This window comes from Drosophila arizonae, chromosome 3 (assembly GCF_054131065.1).
Source record: "Drosophila arizonae isolate 15081-1271.41 chromosome 3, UAZ_ARI_1.0, whole genome shotgun sequence".
Classification (NCBI taxonomy): Eukaryota; Metazoa; Arthropoda; class Insecta; order Diptera; family Drosophilidae; genus Drosophila; species Drosophila arizonae.
In genome coordinates, this window is record NC_142923.1 from 26,436,939 (window position 1) to 26,460,800 (window position 23,862).

General features: G+C 43.4%; 2 protein-coding genes across 3 annotated transcripts; both read right to left on the bottom strand.

The window, feature by feature from the left end:
- Positions 1–3: 3 nt before the first annotated feature.
- On the bottom strand, positions 4–14,824 carry hrm (solute carrier family 16 member hermes). The gene is made up of 5 exons (XM_018001867.2): positions 14,428–14,824; positions 5,522–5,624; positions 2,406–2,633; positions 2,212–2,338; positions 4–1,957 (listed from the first exon to the last, which is right to left on the bottom strand). Exons 2-5 carry the CDS (start codon positions 5,619–5,621, stop codon positions 442–444), a joined length of 1,971 nt encoding a protein of 656 aa, XP_017857356.1. The 5' UTR covers positions 5,622–5,624; positions 14,428–14,824; the 3' UTR covers positions 4–441.
- Positions 14,825–15,537: 713 nt separating this feature from the next.
- Positions 15,538–23,682, bottom strand: Hasp (Hig-anchoring scaffold protein). Of its 2 annotated transcripts, XM_018001857.2 has the most exons (15): positions 23,401–23,682; positions 22,582–22,887; positions 22,349–22,528; positions 22,084–22,275; positions 21,278–21,454; positions 20,157–20,339; positions 19,313–20,103; positions 18,094–19,251; positions 17,922–18,029; positions 17,544–17,857; positions 17,320–17,465; positions 17,146–17,260; positions 16,970–17,088; positions 16,746–16,905; positions 15,538–16,666 (listed from the first exon to the last, which is right to left on the bottom strand). In XM_018001857.2, the coding sequence occupies exons 1-15, from the start codon at positions 23,450–23,452 to the stop codon at positions 15,736–15,738; spliced, it is 4,932 nt and encodes a 1,643-aa protein (XP_017857346.1). In that variant the 5' UTR covers positions 23,453–23,682; the 3' UTR covers positions 15,538–15,735. The 2 variants fall into 2 exon arrangements, with proteins under 2 accessions (XP_017857346.1, XP_017857347.1); XM_018001858.2 differs by lacking the exons at positions 15,538–16,666; positions 16,746–16,905; positions 16,970–17,088; ... (5 more) ...; positions 19,313–20,103; positions 20,157–20,339 and adding an exon at positions 20,852–21,186 and having other exon boundaries at positions 23,401–23,680.
- Positions 23,683–23,862: the final 180 nt, after the last annotated feature.

Below are 23,862 nucleotides of genomic sequence, written 5' to 3' on the forward strand. Positions count from 1 at the left end.
GAATCATTTTTATATTTCAGTTGGTTTTACTGCTTTTTTTTTTAAATTTTTTTCTTTAGCATATTTATAGAAAAAATATTTTCACATCTTAAGTTTTCACTGCTCTAGATATTTTTCATTTAGTTATTAGCTTAAGCTATAAATTGATTTTAAGTAAACAATAATTGTAATAATTATACAATTTAATAATTAAGACTTAACAGTTAGACAAAAAAGCTAATGGAAGAAACAAATTAACAATTTCCAAAATTTCCAATGCCATTTGACGTCCTCCCACAACTTAGTGAATCCATCCCTCGATCTACACTCTTCCATTCTGATATACATTGATTCCCCCCCAATTCTGATGCAACTTCTTTCAGTTCTCTATCGTTCTCTCTTTGTACGCATTTGAAGCCTAAGAACTAATCGTAATTGTACGTGGTGTGAGAGCCGGACGGCTTAGTAGCCATCGATGGCCTCCTCGTCTAGTTGGGCCTCCAGCTTCTCCTCCTCTTTGGCTTTGCGTCGCTGTATCCATGGCATGAAGGCCCATAGGGCCGAGCCGGCAAGTAGTGTCAGTCCCAGCGTATGGAAGAGCGGATTATAATTGTTGACCGCCTCGGTCCACCAATTGCACAGCGGCGGTCCCACCAGCTGCAGAATGCCATTGACGAACAGGCTGATGCCATAGGACGAGGTCAGGCGCTCCGTGCCCAGCATATCGGCCATGATGACAGCCGTAATACCCACATAAATGCCTGATGCAAGCCCAAAGACGGCGCACCAGAAGCAGACGGCACCGTAGCTGTAGGCCAGCGGCAACAAGGCTAGCGAAACGCCCGAAATGGAAAGGCCGCCAACAAAGTACCACGTCTTGGGTATGAAGCCCATGTCGGAGAGCGCCGAGCCGCCGATGCGACCAATTAGATCAGTTGCCGAAACCACCGAGAGCAAGTATGCGGACAGGGATTTGTCGAAGTTTCTGGCCAGGCCAAAGGCCGGCAACAGAATGATGAAATTCGTGTAGCTGATGGCATTCGTTGAGTTTGAGATGAGTATGACCAAGTACATGGGATCCTTCAGCAGGCTAAGATCGAAGAATTTGCTGCGTTGGCTCTGTGGCGCCTTGCCCTGACCCGTCTCATCAGCACCACCGGCGTCCTGTGGCGCCGCCTCAGCCGCCGCACTGCCAGCCGAACGCAACGATAAATGCGACGAGAACTCCTTGGGTTGGAACGACAACGTGCTGCCGTGATATGGTGTGCTAATATACAAGAAACTGCTGGTCGAAGGCGAGCGCTTGGACAGCCGATTCCTCGAGCTGTTGCGCATGGCCAGCTTGTGGGAACTGGAACGGCCCTCGGGCACTGCATACAGCGATGACTGTGAGTTCAATTGGCCGGGCGTGAATGTCTGGTTGCGTTGTGGCAGTCGCACTGGTGTGCTGATCTTTCGGGCACGTGGCTGGAATTCATCGCCGGGCTTGGCATAGCTCTGAACCACAGCGGCCGAGGCGCTGCGCACGAACTGCTGTTTGTCATCGTCCAGCAAGTAGAGCGGCGACGGTGGCGAGTTATAGGGCATCAGCTGCTTCTCGGCCAGTTCAGCCTGATTTGGCGCCGTTTCGTCCACATTCTCGAACTTCATAACAATGCCAACGTCCTCCTCCTCAGGTATGTCCTCCAGCGCCTGGCGAGCGCGCGGCACGCGAATCATATGCTGTTCCACTGGCTCGTAGAACAAGGCGCCCACCAAAACGTTTAACGTGATGCCACCCATAATCAAGCAGGAGCCACGATACCCATAGGTCTCCAGTAGCCAGCGCAGCACGGGCGGCAATATGATCGAGCCAATGGCACTGCCAGAGATGCAAAGACCGTTGGCTAAGCCGCGCAGCTTCACGAAGTACGATGTCACAATATACACAGTGGGCGGAAAGGAAAGACCAGCACCAATGCCCACCAAGACGCCATAGCTGGAAGAGCAAAGAGAGGCAGAAAATTAATGAAATAGCCGGCTAAAGTCTGGTGATCTGAGTAATCCCCTTCAACAGGTTGTAAGCCCCCTAATTTATCAGTTGATCTTTATAAGATAATTGCTTGAACGGAACCCCCTACGTCAAAACGAGTTTTGTTTAAACCGGCTCAATAATTGTTTAGATTTAGATCTATATTTATTTTCTATAAATATTAATATTTTTCGACTAATTTTGAAGCTGGATTAACTTACCTAATGTACAAGTAGCCAACGGACGATGCCCAGTAGGATAGTATCATGCCCAACGATGCGGAAACCGCACCGATCAAAGTTACCGTGCGATAGGAATACTTAACAGACAGAATACTCGAGACAGGTCCTGTTAAAAGGAAACAAAATGAAGTTGAATAGAATTTCGATACACATTTATCTCACTTAGTACTCACCCAATGAACTGTAAAGGAAATAGCATAATGCCGGTATCCAGGAGGCCTGCGTTTGCGTCGTCTCGAAGGCCTGCAAGAACTCAATGAATAGGACACCAAAGCTCTTAATGGTGCCCGGGATGAGTATGTTCGTCAGGCATGCGCCAAAGAGGACTAGCCAACCCCAGCCGCCATCGGGTGGCACGAGGTCATACTCGGCGCTATCATCCTTCTTGTTCAGCAGGCTGACTGCAGTGTGCAGCGTGTATATGAAACGAAATCAAATTACAAGAGCTGGGTTAGATCTTTGAGCAAATGTTCAATTCAGAGGTTGTGAAGAGATATAAGTTAACGACGATTCAAGTCGAACTCTTAAGCTTAATACGAATTTTTCAATACAATACAAAAGGTGTTTGCTGCTGTAAATATTCGGATATGAAAAACCATCGCTGAATGTATCACAGGAAACAATATTCCAAGCAAAAATAAATAAAACATATACATACATATAGAAGGCAGCCAAATATATAAAGCGTGAAAAATGGCAAACTAATTTAATTTGGTATTCTGTTCCGTGGGTCATAGGACTTTAGTATTTTCTACAAGTATTTTCTTTGAATACTTCCTTTAAGTATTTTCTCTAGACATTTCTTATACGTTCTTCCTCTGTTTTACCAATTATTTCCTCTAAGAAAGTGCTCTAAATAGTTTTTCTATGTATGTCTTTTACGTATTTCCTTAAGCATGTCCTCTAAATAGTTCTTCTGCGCATTTCCTAACAGTCTTTAATACTTGCTGACCCCCATCAGGACTGGGCGAGTGAAACTGCTGCCCTATAATAAAGGGGCGACATTCACTCAAAGAGTTACAGTCGAGCTTTAAGTGACCAATAGGAACTCTCTGCTGCTGCAAGAATTCTAGCTTCGGGTAACTCAAATATAAATATGAAATGAATTCTCCTGCATACATATAGAAAAATAAAATGATCTTTTGAGTTAAGCAGAGAGATAGACTGTGAAATAGACAAGGAGCCAGAAAGCCATACGAACATACATTGTCAAATTAATATTTAAAATGTATATGGCATAGATAGCAGTCTCTTTTGTTATATAACTCTTTAGGACTATATGTACGTGTGTGTAATTACATGCGTATGTATGTGTGCGTAAGAGAATCGTAAAGGGATTAGAGTATGAGCTCTTTGCAGATTTCATGGACCTCTTAGTTAAGTAGAGTACTCTTACTAGTTAATACTTTCCTTATCCTGATTTTTCAAACTTTGGATTGTATTTCAACCCTTGATTTTTATACCCTGAACCCATTGAAAATGGGAAATCAGGGTATAATGGTTTTGTGAAAAGTATGTAACGGGCAGAAGGAGGCGTGGCAGACCCCACAAAGTATATATATTCTTGATCAGCGTGACGAGCTGAGTCGATATAGCCCTGTCCGTCTGTCCGTCCGTCCGTCCGTCCGTCCGTCCGTCCGTCCGTCCGTCCGTCCGTCCGTCCGTCCGTCCGTCCGTCCGTCCGTATGAGTGCGTCGATCTCAGAAGTTATAAGAGCTAGAGAGCTGAAATTTGGCATGCATACTCGTGTGTACCATACGCAGTACGAGTTTGCTTTATTTTTTCAATAAATCGTCCGATAACTTTTTTATCGAGAATAATCGAAAAATTGATTTTGTTTTTTTAGCCTAACTTGAACATTTTTAGACCTGGAGTCTTCAAATTTGCGTTGTATATAAAGTTAGTCGATACAAAGATTTTGTAATTTACAGATTTTGGATACCACGCCCCCTTCTCCCCCAATTTGTAAAAAACGCATTTCAAGTACTAGAGACTTGGGCTTTGGAATATACACACATATTCACCATATAATTACGCTCTGAAAGTTTCATTAAGATCGTATGTCTACAAAAGAAATTATTTGACAAATCAATTCTCATAATATTGCCCACACTGCAGCGCAGCCCAAGCGCAGTCGCTGCTTACTGCGCAGTTAGCAGAGCGCAGGCTTATGCGTGCGTGTGGATGCATGTGTATGTATGTGTGCATAAAAGAAGTGCAGAATGATTAGAATATCAGCTTAGAGGGTTCAGGGTATCTCCTAGTCGAGCCGTCTCGACTGGAGTCTTCTTACTTGTTTTTTTTTTTTTTAAGAACGTTATCAAATATTAAACGCTGCGAGTTCCAGGGTAGCCAATTTCAATGATTCTTTAGATATTATCATACAGATACTGAAAAACCTTGAGTGTCGTACACAATGCTTATAAGTCTGTATTTTAAGTGTCCGAATCGTTTGGTGTTTATATTTAAGAACAAAGTAAGCCCTATCTTATCTCTACAAGGGGTCTGCCGAAACACTTTCACACTTTGCCCGGAACCCGAGTCCGGGGTATAGCCGTGCTCACAGTTACCTCCATTTATGCGTCTGGTTGAGAATGCCAATGCGTATCCCTGATAGCGCCACATATATATATGCATACATATAAGGCCGGCAAAAAAATAAATAAAATAAAAACCGGCAAAACGTGCCAGCTCTAAATAACTAAACAGGCACTGCAGACTGGTCTATACGTCAACAACAATAGGGATTCGGGGCCTGGTGTTATTTGCCAAGCGATTTGGGTTGTCAACGTCCAGAAAATTATGATAGGGGCAATCTAAACGGAGCTACATGCTGAGTCAACCGTAGGGGGGGTTGGTTGGTTGGTTGATTTACCAATCCATCCAGTTGGGTTCGTTGGCTAGCTATAAACAGACATCGGGCGTAGACCTACGCAATTGATTGCGCTATAGCTTTGTTATTTCCTGCTAATTAGTTAGATTACGGCGTAACTGTACCATTTATAATCGTTGCAAACTATACGCGCTCTAACTAAAACAATCCTCAAACATTCTAATTAATCATTGTGCAGAAATACAATAGAAATCACTATATAGATATGTAATCTGAAAGGGATTTCAACTTATAAAAGTGATCGATTGAGGTTATCAATCAATCAATCAATCAATCAAAAATTTAATACAAACTTTTACTGAAGATCGATTGTACTTCAATATATGAATGTACTTACATATATCATTTATATGACTCAATAATTGTTTATTGTTTGTTGATAGATAGATTACTGACCTGTTTTATCACTACTTTCTTTAGTTGTTCCATTTATTTTATGCTCTTTGTTGTTTGCTTTATTTGCATTTTGTGTACTTATAACTTTTTCCTTATGCATGGTCTGTAAGAAGAAAGAGAAAGAGAGAGAAAGAAAAATAGTGTGTTGTTTTGTGGGTTGAGGATATACTAAATTTTAGTTTGCGTTGTTTTTTGTTTTCTTTTTTTTATTGAAATATAGAAAATGTATGTTCTTTATGAGTATCACGCGTGTTCTAGAAGTCATTGGATCTGAATTGCTTGGCACACATACAGAGGGAGCGAGAGAGAAAGAGATGGTAGGGATGACATTCAAAGAAGAAGAAAACTGATTAAAACATGAAACATCCGGCAGAGAACTGTACAAATACATACATATACGCATCAATTAGGGATGGGCGCGTGTTTCTCCATTTATATTCTCAAGGCAAAACAAATATTAAGCAGACGATCGATATAAATATTCATATATGTACATATGTATATGTATATGTATATAAACTAAAATATCAAGAAATATATATGTATGTATAATGAATATATGCCATTATTTTAACTGATTTTTTACATTTTCTTTAAATTTAGGATATATGTATATAGGATAGTATATACATACATAAAAAATCATTATATATTTCAGAATCAAATATGTATTCATATTTGCATTATTTACTATTGTTTTACACATCTATCGCTAACTTTAAAAGTTTCCGTGTTTGTTGTCATGCACGATCACATACGAAACTATTTAAAGTTCGTGTCACGTAAAAATATTCGAATATTTTGTACATATGTACATATATTTGAGGGCAAGTTGTGTTCAACCACTAACCAGAGAACACATAGACTAGACAACTAGTGGAAAGCTTTTTGCACGCTTTTTTTGAGGCTTTAGCACCCCAGACAGCTTTGGACTCGCTCGGCTCCTTACTTTTAGGTTCGAGCTACGAAAAAATACGAACGCACAATCATTTCGCTTCATGCGCTCGACCGAGATGGTCAACTTTTGAACAAAAGATCCCTCTATGCTCAATGTTTCCCTTGCTCTCTCTCTCTCTCTCGATGCTCTCTGCTCTCTCGAATGTGTATATGTATGTATACATGTGAGGCTCACATTGTGAGCACAAGCAGCAGCTCACGAAAATTGAAATTTCTTCGCAGCATAACCCATGCCTTCCCTTATGTGTGAAGAGTATACCGAACTTTTCAAACCGTTTGCCATGTGTTTTCGTTATTATTTGTGGGAAGGGTATAAAAGGGTTGGTGCGCATAATGAAAATGTTTTCGCGACGAGCATGCACACACACACTGTCCCTTGCTACATGTACTATGTACTGCATGTGAGCACAAGTAGCGCTCACAAGAATTGAAATTTCTTCGCAACAAGAACCCATGTCTTCCCTTCTGAGTGAAGAGTATACCGAACTTTTCAAACCGTTTGCCATGCGTTTGCGTTATTATTTGTGGGAAGAGTATGAAAGCGTTGGTGCGCATAATGAAAATGTTTTCGCGACGAGCATGCACACATACACTGTCCCTTGCTACATGTACTATGAGCATTTGTATGCCTGTGTGCAAAGCCCTTGCTGGCTATAGCAATTTGAAATCCTAGCATTTGCATTTGGTCGATCTTGTGAAGTGCTCACACTTACATAAATATGTTTGATTGTGTGTACGCAGGGGCCGCGATGCTCACAAATGATGGGGTAATCATTGTAGAAGCAATTCAGTGCCTTTATATGTATGTGCGTGTGTGTATGTTTATAAGTGTATGCATGCGACATGAGCATTGACGTGTGCCTACGACAACTTTGAATTGTGTGAACGATTTTGGGTTTTAATTGAAGAGGCGCGCTTACATTTAAGTAGATGATTAACTAAAGTAACAAGTGCACTTCCTATTACTTTTATAGGTATTTTTTAATTGCATGATTTTTATGACATCTAACATTTGCACCCTTTAAAATGGGTCCATTTAGTCAGTATATGTATGTATGTACATACATATGCTTCTTATTAAAAATGTAAATTTCACCTGTATATGTGCAGGTACAAGAGATCGAAAATCGCATTCCAATTTGGCCACTGGGATTGATCAGGTACTACATTTTTAGCAAATATCATTCTGATAGGCAAACCCACGACCATTGAAACAAAAAAAAAATCATCTACTTAAATGTAAGCGCGCCTCTTCAATTAAAACCCAAAATCGTTCACACAATTCAAAGTTGTCGTAGGCACACGTCAATGCTCATGTCGCATGCATACACTTATAAACATACACACACGCACATACATATAAAGGCACTGAATTGCTTCTACAATGATTACCCCATCATTTGTGAGCATCGCGGCCCCTGCGTACACACAATCAAACATATTTATGTAAGTGTGAGCACTTCACAAGATCGACCAAATGCAAATGCTAGGATTTCAAATTGCTATAGCCAGCAAGGGCTTTGCACACAGGCATACAAATGCTCATAGTACATGTAGCAAGGGACAGTGTATGTGTGCATGCTCGTCGCGAAAACATTTTCATTATGCGCACCAACGCTTTCATACTCTTCCCACAAATAATAACGCAAACGCATGGCAAACGGTTTGAAAAGTTCGGTATACTCTTCACTCAGAAGGGAAGACATGGGTTCTTGTTGCGAAGAAATTTCAATTCTTGTGAGCGCTACTTGTGCTCACATGCAGTACATAGTACATGTAGCAAGGGACAGTGTGTGTGTGCATGCTCGTCGCGAAAACATTTTCATTATGCGCACCAACCCTTTTATACCCTTCCCACAAATAATAACGAAAACACATGGCAAACGGTTTGAAAAGTTCGGTATACTCTTCACACATAAGGGAAGGCATGGGTTATGCTGCGAAGAAATTTCAATTTTCGTGAGCTGCTGCTTGTGCTCACAATGTGAGCCTCACATGTATACATACATATACACATTCGAGAGAGCAGAGAGCATCGAGAGAGAGAGAGAGAGCAAGGGAAACATTGAGCATAGAGGGATCTTTTGTTCAAAAGTTGACCATCTCGGTCGAGCGCATGAAGCGAAATGATTGTGCGTTCGTATTTTTTCGTAGCTCGAACCTAAAAGTAAGGAGCCGAGCGAGTCCAAAGCTGTCTGGGGTGCTAAAGCCTCAAAAAAAGCGTGCAAAAAGCTTTCCACTAGTTGTCTAGTCTATGTGTTCTCTGGTTAGTGGTTCAACGTGTTGCTTTTGGCATCTAATCTCAGCTATAGCTTGGCTAAAGTAATTGTACGCTAAATGGCTGAACATGTTTCGTCATAAATGTGTCTCGATCGCATGCAAAGCCGCGAATTCGATGCCGACTTTTATTAGAGAGCTACAGTTGTTGATAACTGCAGGGGAACACAAGTGTGCTGTGCCCATTCGTTCCGAATAAGTTCGATTGAACAGCTCATTTTAATGAACGACAGAGCTTCCTGTGTAAATGAATGAATGAACTAGTGATCGGCATCGGTTCACGGCAAATGAACAACAGTTAGCAACTCTAATATTTTGTATACATACATATGTATGTAGGTCGCACACATCCATTTCAGCTGGTGGCCTGATCCCAAACCTCGCCCCATCGTGTTTGTTTCCCCATAGCAGCGATGATTCATATATATATATATATTTTTTTTTTTTGGGGATCAAGCGAGAGCGGCATAACATAATTTTCCGAATGCATATTCATATACATATGTATGTGCACATATACATACATATATATTCACATATTTGTGTAAATATTTTTATTTTTGTTTTGTTTTAGTTGATTTTCTTTATTTTTTGCGTCGTTGCTTGTCGCTAATGATGAAATTTTTTCAGCTGTGACGTCATCGTTGGCGCTAGAAATACGCTTTCTCAGAACGCAACGATAAACAAAACAAACAAAAGCAAACGAATGGATCTTTTTTATGCGTTCCACAAATCGAGAAAAGATTATTGATGGGGGTAGCAGGAATTACGAAAAATTATAGATATGTATTGCAACTAATCTCTCTATTATATTTGTTGACATGTGATGGTCAAATGGTTCTCAATTGCTTTCAACTTGTCATAGTTTAAGAATTTAGATAATAGATATCTGTTTATGATTAAATTGTTGCGTACATGTGTGTGTGTGTATGTATGTACATATGTATGTACTTTAGGTATAATGGAAATTTTGTTTTGAATTGAGAACAACGCAATCAACAACTCGTTCCATTGCCCCCAAAAGATTGAAGGTCGTTTCCTGGGCAGTTATGAAGCAAGAAATCGACTCAAAAACAATGTTACACATTTAAATTCAATTGGCGCCGGAATTGAATTGAAATGTATTGACAACAATTACGTATACTATATGTATACATATATGTTTATGTTTGTATGTTTATATGTATGTATTCACTCTATCGAAACGAACACGAGGTCTAAAATTGTTTTTCTTCATGCCCAATAGTCACAGTGCTGATCATTTAAAACTGCGCTCAATTCGCATCTATTGTCTAAACAATTTAGATTCCTGTTCTATAAAGCTACACAAACAAAATTAAACAAAGATAACAACAAAACCATGTGCATTTTCACAGAGGACAATTGCATTGGGAAGCAAGCAGTTAGCATAAATCAACACTGCTAAAGTTGGATTTGTTTGAGTGTTATCTAACACTAGCAACAATTGGAGCCTGGCTTCAGAATTCGATGTGCGGCTATCGGCATTCGATAGTCTGTTTATTTCTATTTTTTCACATTAATAAGTATTACTTAAATATTTATTATTTCTTTGTCTGTGTGTGTGTGTTTTTTTCTTTGTAATATGAGCGAAAATTGTTTGCACACTTCGTTAAACAGCCATAAATCACACAGTAATAATTTAAACTTGTATGAAATAAAACAGCTGCGTTGTTTGGCGGAGTGACCCAGCTCGCATGACGAGGCCGCGCATTTATTAATTAATAATCGAACGACAATTAGAGCCTTTTACATCGATAATCGAAAGTTGACCTTGATAAAATGAAACTAAAACTTAGGGACAGTGACGTATTTAGGTGCCATCAACTGTTTCCAGCTGAGATGAGGGGAACAACACTTACTTGTTGCCAACTGCTGATAACTGTAAACTTTGTGGCGAATGTAGACATACAGATATAAATTATATACACTTGCTCGCAGAACTCTGCGTACACTTGCAAACAAACCCCTATTTCTATGTTTACATGTATATTGTATTTAATATAGAAGACTTAATGCAATACTTCTTTTTGTATAACAATTTTCATTTATTTATTAACATAATTATGTTTTCATTTTATTATTAAAACTAAACCAAATATTAAAAAAAAATATAAACAAAACACATTACCAAAAAATGACACCTCAAAAGTCTGCGTACATTTTAAGTTTGCTGCGTACAGCGCTGGAATTCACGATCACCGTTAGTTTTTGCATGTTTCTTTAATTCCTCTTCGCTCATTTGCGTAATTTGCTATCACTTTGAAAAGAAATTTGGCACGCGTTTCATCATGGAGCAAAAAGGGAAAGAAATATCGGTAGAAGTTCGTAAGCTTATATTAAAATATAGGTTAGAAGGCAAATCCTACCGAGAAATTGGTCTATTGGTAGGCAGAACTCATTCTTCGTGCCAAAGAGTGTACGACAATTATGTCTCATCGGGCTCTATATTGTCAAAGCCTCGTTCAGGCCGCCCACCCTTGCTCACGGAACGAGAGAAAAAACGTATTGTTCAATTGGTACCTCAAAATCCAATGATATCTGCTCACCAAGGACGTCTGGAAGTTGCAGAACGTTTCTCCAAAACTGTTTCTGAGGAAACCGTTCGACGCACTTGGAAAAAAGCGGGCTATCATGGCCGCGTTGCACGTAGGAAGCCACATGTATCAGAGGTGAACAGGAAAAAGCGTATGGACTTCGCCAATGAGCACATTTCCAAGCCTTCTAGCTTCTGGAAAAGGGTAATTTTCTCAGATGAGAGCAAGTTTTGCCTATTTGGCATAAAAGGAAAGAAAATAGTATGGAGAAAAAGCGGAACAGCCATGGATAAGGAAAATTTATTGCCTACAGTAAAGCATGGTGGAGGTGGTGTAATGGTGTGGGGATGTATGGCGGCTAGTGGCGTGGGAAATCTCTCTTTTATAGAATCAACAATGGACCATAAGGATTATATAAGAGTTCTTAGTGAGAATCTGCATCAGAGTGCCCAGAAATTGCACCTGGAGGACGAATTTTGCTTCCAACAGGACAATGATCCGAAGCATACAGCCCACAATGTAAAGCTCTGGCTACTTTTCAATGTAAAAAGCCAACTCCGAACGCCTCCCCAGTCCCCAGACCTCAATCCTATTGAGCATCTATGGGACTTACTCGAGCGTAGGATTCGGCAGCACACCATAAGGTCTAAGAACATGCTGAAGGAGGTCATGATGGAAGAATGGGGCAAAATAACTGCAGAGGACACTAAAAAGCTGGTTGAGTCAATGCCTCGCCGTCTGGCTGAGGTGTTAAAACGAAAAGGGTATCCTACAAGATACTAACAACTAACAAATTCCAGCGCTGTATGCAGCAAACTTAAAATGTACGCAGACTTTTGAGGTGTCATTTTTTGGTAATGTGTTTTGTTTATAATTTTTTTCAATATTAGGTTTAGTTTTAATAATAAAATGAAAACATAATTATGTTAATAAATAAATGAAAATTGTTATACAAAAAGAAGTATTGCCTTAAGTCTTCTATATTAAATACAATATTCATGTAAACATAGAAATAGGGGTTTGTTTGCAAGTGTACGCAGAGTTCTGCGAGCAAGTGTACGTATGTATATATTATACGACTTGTGTTAGGTATTGTTTCAAGGGTCGATAGTGAGCAATTATATTTTGCCACAATTGACAATGATGTAGTTAAATGCAGATGATAAGCTTAACAGCTGTCTAGTCCGCCGATGCATTTGGATTTAGAGATAAACACGTTTTCGGACAATCGCTATGGCATGATAGACAAACATACATAAATGTGGGTAAATTGTTTCCCTTTCCGCCTCTGGCTTGCTCATAGAATTCCACGAATGATTACTACTGCGCATGTGGGTTTATCATTGTTGAGACAGGTCATTAATGACCGGCCAAGAGTCTAGCTGCATTTCACGCTAAATGCAGGTAGCGTACACAAAGAGCCAGACATGCGGACGACACAAGAGTCGGCAATGTCTTTTGTCTGCTTAATGTAACAACAACAAAAAACACAAAAGGAAAAGAAAGAGATAAGTGTGTGTGGGCGAGAAAAGGAAATGCGCACTGCATGCAGATGTTATCGATAGCAGTGCAGTCAATTAACAATTAACAGCAATGCATGTCAAACGCAATTATGTTTACATACAGCTGTTGCCTAGTGCAATGGCCCCTGCGCCAGTCGCCCGCATGCAGAACAATAAACAAAGCAGCAGACGCCAAAATAGAAGACAAATGTAAAGACTGATTGATCATCCCTTTTGCTCCCGTCTTCGGTCTCTTTCACTCTCACTCTATCTCGTCTTTGTTACTCACGCCTACACCGCAAGTGTGAGTAAATTGCGATCGATTAGCTATCGATAGCACACTTTTTATTATAGTTTATGTCAGCGAACATTTCATTATATTATATTTGTACAGATTAGTTGAATGGCTTTAATCAATTTTGATTTTTAATCTGATCAAAAGCCAGCAAACAAAAACAGTCGGCTAACGGATTCCAGATGTCAGCCTGACCACACCCCAAGTAAATATTAGCCAGTAGCAATAAATACTATATAGCATGGCCTAGATGTTAATGACTTTTCTACGTGTAAATGCGTCATATTTTTATTGTTTGTTAACAAATATCTGGGTGGGAATTATATATACACACATTTTGTATGCATGGGTTTAAAACTGCTTAGGGCAATACCAAAACAAACGACAGATTGTCTCCACCTACATATCCTCTTTTATCTGGCAACGACAACAAATTGGGTTTGAAGGCATAGGATCAGATGGCAACAGTGACCCAATTTACCTACTACGCACTTTAAGGCGCACGAAATAAGAGCAAACAAGTATTTGTATTGAGATACGTACACTAACACATTCACACATTCATTTGTACATGCATACATGTAAGTTTGTGTTGGGCAGGCAAGCAAACAATAACAGCTTAGCCAAAAGCAAAAACAACACCAATGCGGCTCCCACTAACACACTGACTTTTTATGCTGCCTATGCCAGCGACGACGCGTCGACGCCAACGTCAGCGCGAGCACTACTGTTGCGCGCGTATCGGGGCCTGTGTGCTTCAGACATGCAGTAACAGAGAGCAGTTAGAGCAGCTGAAAAAACGTTACGTGGGGTGGCTGGTTGGCATTGGTAATAACAACAACATCAGCAGCAAGCCTATCACTGATTTACTTTCCGTCATTAACGGGAGTATTGATATCGGTATCATTCGTTGTTATCACGTCGTTTAACGCCCACAAATTCAAATCTTTGTGCAAAACTAGTGCACACAAAATGCAAAACAACAACAACAACAACAGCAAAAGAAACAGCAATATGGAGAATAACAGTGTAAATCTGAAAATAAAACAACAGCTTTTGTCACACTCTTATGACTTTGCTTTTTGTTCTGCCTCTGCTTCTTCTTCGTTTTGTTCACATTGTTGTAGTTCATCGCCCTTGAATCGCTGGCTGCTGTTGCCAAAAGGGGCCGGGGCCTGTGTAAGGGGTTGGGGCTCAGGCAAGGTAATGTCAGCGCACATTATTCTGTTTGTTTCTGTTGTTGCGTTGCGTAGTTGTTGTTGTAGTTGTGCATGCGTCAGCTGTTCTTTTTTGTGCATTTCAATCGCTGCTTACACTTACCTTAAATTTAATTGTTTAGCTATTTAAATTCGTCCTGAGCAGGCGGGCCTCACACACACACTCACACAAGCACACTTGAACACACACATACACACACACACACACTGACGCACGTTTTTTGCACGTTTTATAATGAATGAGTTTTTTGTATTTTTATTGGTTTTTGGCTATTACATGACATCGGGCCAGCGTTTGTTGCGATTATTGAAATTAAGGAATTATTGTAAATTAACTACACTATGTACACAATTATAGACGTATTTTGTTTGAAATATATACAAAAACAAAACGCGAAAAACGAAAGGTTCCCGTCGTCGTCTTTCACGCGCACTCCACCCACACGACGTGCCACACTCTCGGACGTGGAAAAACAAATGAACGCTGGTCCACTCGCGTTTTGTACCAGAGCGCAGTTCCGTTGCTGAATGAACTAGTTACCGTGAACCATGCACAACCAACACATTTTGAGCAAAAGGCCACAAAATTAGTGAACACCTATTTAAACAGAAAGCAATAAGTAAATATATAAATTATATGCATAGAGAGTTCAATGAGCAACATTTAAAATTTAATATGATGAATATAATTTTGATATTAGTTGAAATATTTTTATTTAGTAAAAGTAGTCCCATATAGCTGTATACCTTATAATTTATAATCCCATATATAAATTTAATTACATGTAATTTTTCTTTTTTTATGTATTTATTTTTCAATTTTATTTATTTTTTTAATTTATTAATTTAAAAGGTATAAAAGTCTATCAAATTCAACAAAAGAATCTAGTAAAATTATTGCAAAATGTTCGACAATTAAACAAGTTGATTGCAAGAGAATTTAAAATTTATAAATAAACTTACAATTCATTCATAATATTATATTATAATATGTATTGAAACAGGCCTAAACAACATTTGTTAGTTATTTATAGCCGGGCAGATAATGTTATTGTGTGGGCAACCTAATGTTAGATAAACGTAATGTTGCTGTGGTACTCAAAATGGTCCATCAGCTAGGTAACTTATTCAAATGAACTGGTTGAGAGAAAGAATTATCGAAAGCAATCGCTTTTTTTTTTGTTTTTTTGGCGCCAATTTGATGTGAATTGGCTTTTTTAAATCTGATTTTAGACCGAACATTTATTAATAGTAAAATGACGCCGTTAGACAATATCAATTACAATTATTGTTGAATCGCAAGAAAATGTCAGTATTCGAATATCCGCGTGTGTTTCGCATTTGGTTACTGTTACTGTTACATATGTATTAGTATCACTTTTGATTTCAAACTCAATTCACGGATGGGGATTTAGCCCATGGTTGTCAAATGTTTATTGGTGCCAACGGCGCCAGCTGGCGCATCGTTGGCAACACAAGTGGGTATGGCACTCGACCATTTGCCATTTTTCATGCACTTGAGGACCTTGGAGCCGCGCAGCTCAAGGCCGGCATCACAGGTGAAGGTGATGCTCTCGCCGATGGCATAGTAGAACTTAACGGAGGACATGCGACCGCTGATGGCGGTGCCTGGATACGAACAGGCCTGCACACATTTGGGCAAACCGCCCGACCAGCGTCCGTTATCCTGACAGGCAATTATTGGCTGACCTTGCATCATATATTCCGGGTTGCAATTGAATTGGACCACGTCGCCGGCACGATATGGTGCCGAGCCCTGGGCGTAACCGTTTTGCGGCGCGCCCGGATTATCGCATTGCACTTCGACACAGGTGGGAAACGGTGTCGCCCATTCGCCCGTAGGCAAACAGATGGCCTCCGTGGGGCCGCGCAATCCGTAACCCGTGGAGCAGGAGAATGCCGCTCGCCCGCCCACCTCACGCGACAGCACAGAGACGCGCGGTGAGCTAACATTGTTCGGCATTAGCGGTATATCGCCGCACTCCACGCTCTCGCAAACCGGCAACAGTGCGCTCCAATTGCCACTGGGCAAGCAAAACAGCTCCGATGCGCCAATCAACGAGTTGCCATTCGAACAGGACAACAGCACGCGTGTGCTCAGTTTCGTATCGTTCGTGCTTACGATCAGGCCACGCCTAGTCGGTATCTCTGGACAATTGATCGCCTTCACCACCACCTCGACGGCATGCTCGTGCCTGGCCGGTGTCATGCAGGAGTAAATGCCGGTATCGTCGGCAGCAGCATCGAATATGCTCAACCGATACTCCAGTGTTGAGTCTCGACCCTCGTCTGCCTCGGTTACCCAGCCCTCAGTGTAGTTTCTGGAAATGAATGAATCAGCGGCAGAAAGAGATGGTGTGATTGAACAGTTCCACATGGATCGCATCGCTTGCTACCCACTTGTGTGTGTGACTGACGTTCCATTTGGGATTGCCGAAGCGTCGCATCCAGAGACATTCCATGTGCAGCGTGGTGCCCGGATACACAATCAATTTGCCATCGTTGCTCTGGGCAATGGGCCCGTTCTGGTGACGAAACAGAATGGTGGGTGCCTTCTCCACTGCGGGGGAATATCACTTGTGAATATCTTTTAGAATACAAGGCAATCTAAGTGCGCTACCCACTCGCATAATCGTTCTCCTGATTCAGGCCAGAGCACACGGGCTTCGTGTTTGTCCACTCGGAGTGAATGCAGGTGCGCTCATGACTGCCCGTCATGGAGAACTTGCCAATGTCCACGCATCTATGACAGAGGATTTAGGAGGAATTAGTCCGATAGATTTGGGCTGACGCCACGTACCTGGATATAATTGTAGCGCCTGGCGGAAATTCCACAATGTCCTCTCTTATCTCCAAATCGTTGTAGAAGCTAACCACATTTGCCTCATTGTTGCGAAACAAACACGTGCCGTTCTCTGTGTGGGAGGAAGCTCATCTCAGATTGAAGCTGCATCAGAGCGCGACTCAGACTTACCGCAGTTATAGGAGCGACCTATCCACTGTCCATTGTCGCAGATGATGCGCCAGGTTTGCCGATCGCCTGCGGCGTTGGGGATGCAATTGAAGAAGATCTCTGTGCCGCTCTCGTAGGCGCCTTCTATTTCCGCATGGTCAGCGTTTCTAAAGGGAGAACAGAAGAGGCAAGTTTAGTGAGCAGGTTCACTCAATTGGGGTAAGGATCATCTAAGGCTGACTCACTTGTAGACCAAAGCGCCGTCTGTCAAACTGGGATGTCCGCACATTTTCAACTCCTCGCCGTGCTCGTCTGTATTGTTATCGTGATGATCGTTGTCCAATTCGTTGTGCTCGATTTTGCTGTGCGTTGTGGGCGTGGGCGTGGCATGTTCCAGTTCCTCGCGAGACTTGCGCAAGCCGGTTTCACAGTGTACGCTGGGAGGGGTTAGGACGCCCTTATGACAGGACATCTCAATGGGATTGGCATTCGTGGACAGCTCACAGCGCACGCTGACTGTGCTGCCATGGCCAATGGTCAGGCCAGCGCGATAGCCGCCCTGCAGGAGAAACCCCAGTTACAGCAACTCAAATGCAAACTTTGGGGAAATGTTTTGAACTTGCCTCATAGATAACGCCGGGTATGTTGGGCAGGGTGCAGGGCAAGGAGGTGCACTCGGAGAAGGCGTTGACAGACCAGGAGCCATGAGCGCAGCGCAGCTGAGCAGAGCCCTGAAAGTGAAAGCGTGAAGCGAGAGAGGTTTAGATCTAGCTTGCTTGGAGTCTAGTGGCCCACCTGTATATTGAATCCATCCTCGCATTCCAGGGTTATGAATTCATTTGACTGAATCTCCTCGTAGGTGGAGAGTGGCGTCAGGGATGGCTTGTCGCTTAGCTGTTTGGTGTGCGGCTCCACCTTGTAGTACTGTCCGTGCTCCACGGCTGGCACCAGACACGGAGCGGACATACACTTGGGCACATCCGGCTTCCAGATGCCGCGTATGCAACGCGCAGTCGCATTCTCGCCCTTGATGTTGAGCTTGAAGCCCGCATTGCACTCCAGCTGCAGCATTATGCCCACCGAGTTTCTGCCCGGCGCTTTGCCTGGACGCACTACCGTTATGTTGGCAAACGAGTCCCAGTCGAGCTCCTCGCAGGGACCTCGCAGTCGCTTGCCACCGGCTGCCTTGTTGGCGTCAGCCCCGTCACTCGTATCCAGCTCGGTTTCGGGCGGCGGTGTGCCCGTGGCGCCGATGCTGGTGCTGCGCCTGCGCCGTCGCCGCACAATTTGAGACTTGAGCTGTTCGATCAAAGTTCTTGTGGCGTTGCCATGCAGCTTGCGCTCCACCGAGCCATGCGAGAGCGGAGCTGGTGCCTCGTTGGAGTTGCGCGAGTGGCTGTAACGTGAGCTCTGATTGATGTCGGGCAGAGGCAGCGATCCACGTCCACGATGCTCAGCGATATCCTCCTCGACCTCGTTGCGCCACTTCTGTGAGGCCCTGCGCATCATGTCCAGCTCAGGATTATTGTACTGGTTATACCAGCGTCCATTCTGGCCGTGCGTCTGCTGGAACAGTCGATTGTGGCCTAGGATTTTGCGCACATAGCGCTGGTAGCGTTCCTTGATCTTCTGATAGTACTTGGAGTAGGCCAACTCAATGTCCGAGGGACTCTCATTGTTATGGGCGTTGCGCTTGACGCGTGCAGCCATCGCTACTCCAGCTGCGGGCTGAACGGCGGCAGATTGCAGACCTAGGAAATCCTGATGCTCTGCCAGCTGCCGTTGCAGTTGACGCTGGCGTCGCAGCAAATAGATGGAGCGCAGTTGACGCAGCTGCAGTGAACGGCGCCGACGTCGATTCCAGCGCAGACGCGGATGCTGGCTGAGCAAGCACTGCGGCAAGTCCAGGGGACGCCATTTGCCACCCACGCAAGTAGCGCCTGGCGGACCCACCTGAAGGACATCAAATGAGGAACTGCTTAACTGAACTTAAGTGGGCAAGTCAATAGCTCACCTCCAGCACGTAGCCCTTGTCGCAGTCGTACATGATTTGCTTGTTGTTCACAATCTTCTTGACATACGGACGATAGTCGTAGAGGCCCATGTTGCCCACGAGCAGCACCTTGCCGTGGGGTATGTAGCCCGGAAATGAGCAGAACACCTCGTCACACTTGGGCGTCTCGCCCGTCCAGTTGCCAAAGGAGCAGGTTAGCACATAATCGTGTGGATCCGTGATATCCTTACCCTCGGGGCTGACCAGCTTAAAGCCGTCCTTGCACTTGAATCTCGCCTTCATGCCGTGCTCCGTCTTCGGGGCCATTACCATGCCGTGCTTCGGCGGCTTCGGCATGCTCTTGCAGCGCGCTGGCACACAACGTGGTATGATGCTCCAGGTGCCGTTGTTACAGGTCGGTGGACTTACCAATGAAACGGGAAACTCATAATTCTCATCGCACCTCACCTCCAGCGCTGTGCCGTGCTTGACCTTCTCCACTCCGCCCACAATCTGCGTCGGCGACGGCGTTGTCGTCGTAGTCGGCGTGACTATTGTCGTGCCATTCTCATCGGTAGTTATCTCAATGGGTATAACGAATCCCTGCGATATGGTGGGCACCACACAGGGCGCCAAGCACTCGGGCAGCGCATTGCGCCAACGGCCGTCGATCTGACAGACGCTCGAGCCCAGGCCGTTGATCAGCATCTCGGGCTGGCAGCGAAAGATGATGCTGGCCCCCAGGCCAGTCCCTGCCTCAATGTTCTCTATCCAGCCATTGTACAGCACTCCCGGATGTCCACAATTGATTTCTGCAACGAATTTATTGAGGTAAGTATTCGGCGAGTAAAAGCGCTTTCACTACCTTTGCAAGTGGGCACAACTCCACTCCACTTGGCGCTGGCTCCGCAGCGGCTTGAGCTCTCACCCACCAAGGTGTAACCATAGCGACACTCGTAGCTGACCACCGAATTGTACGCTAAGGTGGTGTACGTAGCCTTGCCATTCTTAGGATTCTCGGGCGTGGGACATACCACAGATGTGACCACTGCAAAGATAAGCAAATGGATAAAATAGGTTTGAAGTTATGAGAGCAAAAAGAGGAGAGATAGATGGGGGAGATGACTATGAACAAGCTTACAAAAAGCTTCAAGTGATATATATTAAAAGAATGTATGAGAAAAGACGAGTTCTTTCAATACCACAAGGATGAAATGCTTTGAAAAAAGTTTTACTTTTGATAAGACACATCCTAGGGGTAACTCCTTCGATAGTGGGGAAACTCTTATGGTGGTATCTGAAGTAAAGGGTCATTTAAAGATAAGGGATAAGGTATAACCACTGTGAGATCAAGTCTAAGAATGGGACTCTTCAAGATTTAAAAGTATAAAGGACTAAGCCAAAGATACGGCTTGAGATAAAAAGGCATCAATGGACGAGAGGTGATCTATGTTAAAAGAGTGCCAAAGATAAGGCTTTAAAGTTGCTCGGATGTGTTCATAAAAGCTATCACAAATCTTAGGAAAGCGCTCGCATCGACCACCGGACAAATGAAACAACTTTGGTTTTGTTTTAGTTCTTTCTTAAGATTTGTGGTAACTTTTATTAGATTTATTAATCAATTAACATTTTGTAGGCCAACAACAACTTTTGAACAATTATTATTATTGAATGCAGAACGATAATTAACAATTTATTTAGTTTTTTTTTGTTTTTGGTTTGTTTTGCTTTGCTTTTGGCTAGGAGCTTCGAAATTGGGCGCTCGGAACAAATTGCAAATTGTATTTTGGTTTTTGTTGGTTTTGGAGCAATCCCGCGCGCAATTGCAAAAGAAATTCAAATTGGTTTGCTTTAGGACAACGTTGCTTGGGTGGTTGTAACATTTGCGTTATCCGCTTTGTTGTGGTGGTTGGGAATTAGTAAATTATAAAATGAAAAGTTATAAAATCGCTCTAGACTAGATGGACAAAGGCGCAAGATACTCACAGACACAGGTGGGCAGCTCCTTGGGCGTCCAGGAGCCATCCGATTGACAGTAGCGCTCGTGCTTGCCCACCAGCTCGTAGCCGGTGCCGCAGTTGTAGGTGATCTTGCAGCCGTAGGTGTAGCACTCGCCGGCGTGCCAGCCGTACGCCGGATCTGGAGGCTGTCCACAGGAGCGAGCTGTAAGCAGTTGCGATAAACTTGATTAAGCTTGATTTATTGACCCTCATGCTCTTGCAGTTGTATTGAGTATAATATTACGGATATGCAGAGAAGAGATATCGGAGAATAGGAAGGACCTCTCAATACAACAAAATCCATTAAATATCATAATGATATTCATTAACGTAAATCAATTATTAATTTGAAGACTGAGTATAATAGTTATTTTCCTTTTCACTATTGTCCTCCATGTCTCTCTATATTTCTCTCTTTTTCTTTCCCGCCTTCTCTCACTCACTCTCTCTTTCTCACAACTTCCCCCTCTTTCATTTGGTCCATTCCACTCGCTCTCTCTCACGCACTCTATTCCACTCGCTCTCTCCTACCTTCACTCACTGACTCTCTTTCACACTCACTCACTCACTCCAAGTCTCTCTTTCTTTCGGTCACTCAGTCACTTTCTTTCTCTCTCTCTCAACAGCTCTCTTACTTATTCACTCTCTATCTCTCTCTCTCCACATTTTTTTCTTAGACGGGCAATTTCCAGCAAGACTATCTCTTAATCAATTTCAATAGCTTTACATTTCCTATAAGAACCGCGAACACTCGCAGCAGAGGCACACTTCCAATAAGAATGTCGTACTCACGTTCGCACTGTATGTCCGGTCCATACCAGCTGGCCTGATTATCGATGGCCAGGCACTTGGCGCGCGGGAATCCGTTGGTCACATAGCCCGTGTAGCAATGGTACTGCACCGTCGAGTCCAAGTCGAAGGTTTCCTGCTCCGGCAGAGCCGAGTTGCGTGCGTGCTCGATCTGGGGCGGCTTCAGGCAGTAGACTGCAGGAGCAAATGGAGTTTGATTCGATTTTGAGGGGATGGGGATTTAAATATTGAGGTGTCAGCCACTTACTGTTCTGCTTGCAGGCTGGCTCAGCGCCGGCCCAGTTGCCGTCGGCCTGGCAGAGGCGACTCTGGAGACCCACCACGTGGTATCCATGGGGACAGGCATAGGAGGCGCGTGCGCCAAAGTGACGGCCGGCGACGGTGACTTGACCCAGGCTGGGCTGGGCGAGCTCCGGGCACTCGCGATCTAGGCAAGACAATGATTAACGAGGGCAACAGCAGCTGGAGCGCTCCACTCACCTGGCTTGATGCACGAATTGCCGCAAACGCCATCGCACAGACACTTCTTCTTCTTACTCTTGCAATCCTCGTCGGAGGAGCACTTGCGCAAACACTTCTGGCCCAACAGCGTGGCCTGCTCCTCATCGCGCGGACACTCCGTGGACGGGGAATTGCGCGGATTCTTGTAGACGCGTCCATCATCATCGGACTCCAGCGAATCATCGCCCTCGTCCCAATCGTCGTCGTCGTCATCCTGCTGGGGTATCTCTGTAGTAGTTGCTAGGCCACTCAATGCGGTCGTCTGGCTGGTGGGCACCGAGATGACTAAAGAGGGTTAGAGAGCGAGAGAGAGAGAGAGAGAGAGAGAGAGTTAAATTTCCGGTTAAGCACTTGCTCCACTTCCGGTTCAGCAAAAGTCTACACATCATTCGCGTATTTTGTTTTGATTCCCCATTTCGTCTGTATTGGAGAAACGAACAGCAACAGTGGCGGAGAGTGGGGTGGGGAATTGGCAGGGGCCGGGTGGGTGTCTGTGTGTCTCTGCTGTGTTGTTATGGTTGCCTGACTTGCCCTCAAAAACATTGACCCATTTATGTGTTGACGTCTGCTCCACATGTCAGTCAGTCAGTCGTTTGTCCACGCAGCATCTGGAGTCTGCGCACTGCGGCCACGCTTATATAATCAGCAGCAGCAGCAGCAGCAGCAGCACAGGATATACATTTTTCAGCTGCAGTCCAATTGAATCGTCTGGTCTCTAATCGAAATACACTAAATATACTTATCTGTGCTGTTATCAATCAGTCAATCAGTCACTCAATCAATCAATCACATAATCACCTTTGTAGACCAGAATCATGGCCACCAAGCAGTGCAGCAGCAGACGATTCATTTTGCTGGCCTGTTTTTCAGCTGGGGGTTTTGCTTAGAGGGTTTTGCGTTGTGGTTGTTGTTATTCCAATTGGATTTACATCGGCCCCAATCGGCTTACATCTGCATCATTTTTTGCTTGATTTTAATCTTTTTTTTTTGCTAGTTGGTGCGTATCTCGCAAGCTGCCTTGTAAGCTGCAGACTGCACACTTTGGCGAAACAACACGAAATGCAGCTCAGCTGCTGAAATTTCGGGCATTTCGCTCTCAGCTTGTGACAGATGGTGAGAGCAGCATCGCATCTGACAGGCAGAGGATGCGTTAATGGTTGGTGTCTGAGCTAAACTGTAATGTGTTCCACAAAGCGTATGCTCTGCGAGCAAATATCAAATGTTTGTATGTATGTGTATGGGAATTGAAGTGTTTCAATT

Bases quoted from the DNA above. Each gene is read 5' to 3' on its own strand.
- hrm (XM_018001867.2), bottom strand. From the start codon at position 5,621: ATGCATAAGGAAAAAGTTATAAGTACACAAAATGCAAATAAAGCAAAC. The intron at 2,339-2,405 runs GTGAGTACTAAG...TCCTTTTAACAG, and splicing joins TTTCCTTTACAGTTCATTGG to GACCTGTCTCGAGTATTCTG. The intron at 1,958-2,211 runs GTAAGTTAATCC...TTGCTCTTCCAG, and splicing joins GTTGGCTACTTGTACATTAG to CTATGGCGTCTTGGTGGGCA.
- Hasp (XM_018001857.2), bottom strand. From the start codon at position 23,452: ATGAATCGTCTGCTGCTGCACTGCTTGGTGGCCATGATTCTGGTCTAC. The intron at 22,276-22,348 runs GTAAGTGGCTGA...TTGCTCCTGCAG, and splicing joins GCCAGCCTGCAAGCAGAACA to TCTACTGCCTGAAGCCGCCC. The intron at 19,252-19,312 runs GTGAGCTATTGA...GATGTCCTTCAG, and splicing joins ACAAGGGCTACGTGCTGGAG to GTGGGTCCGCCAGGCGCTAC.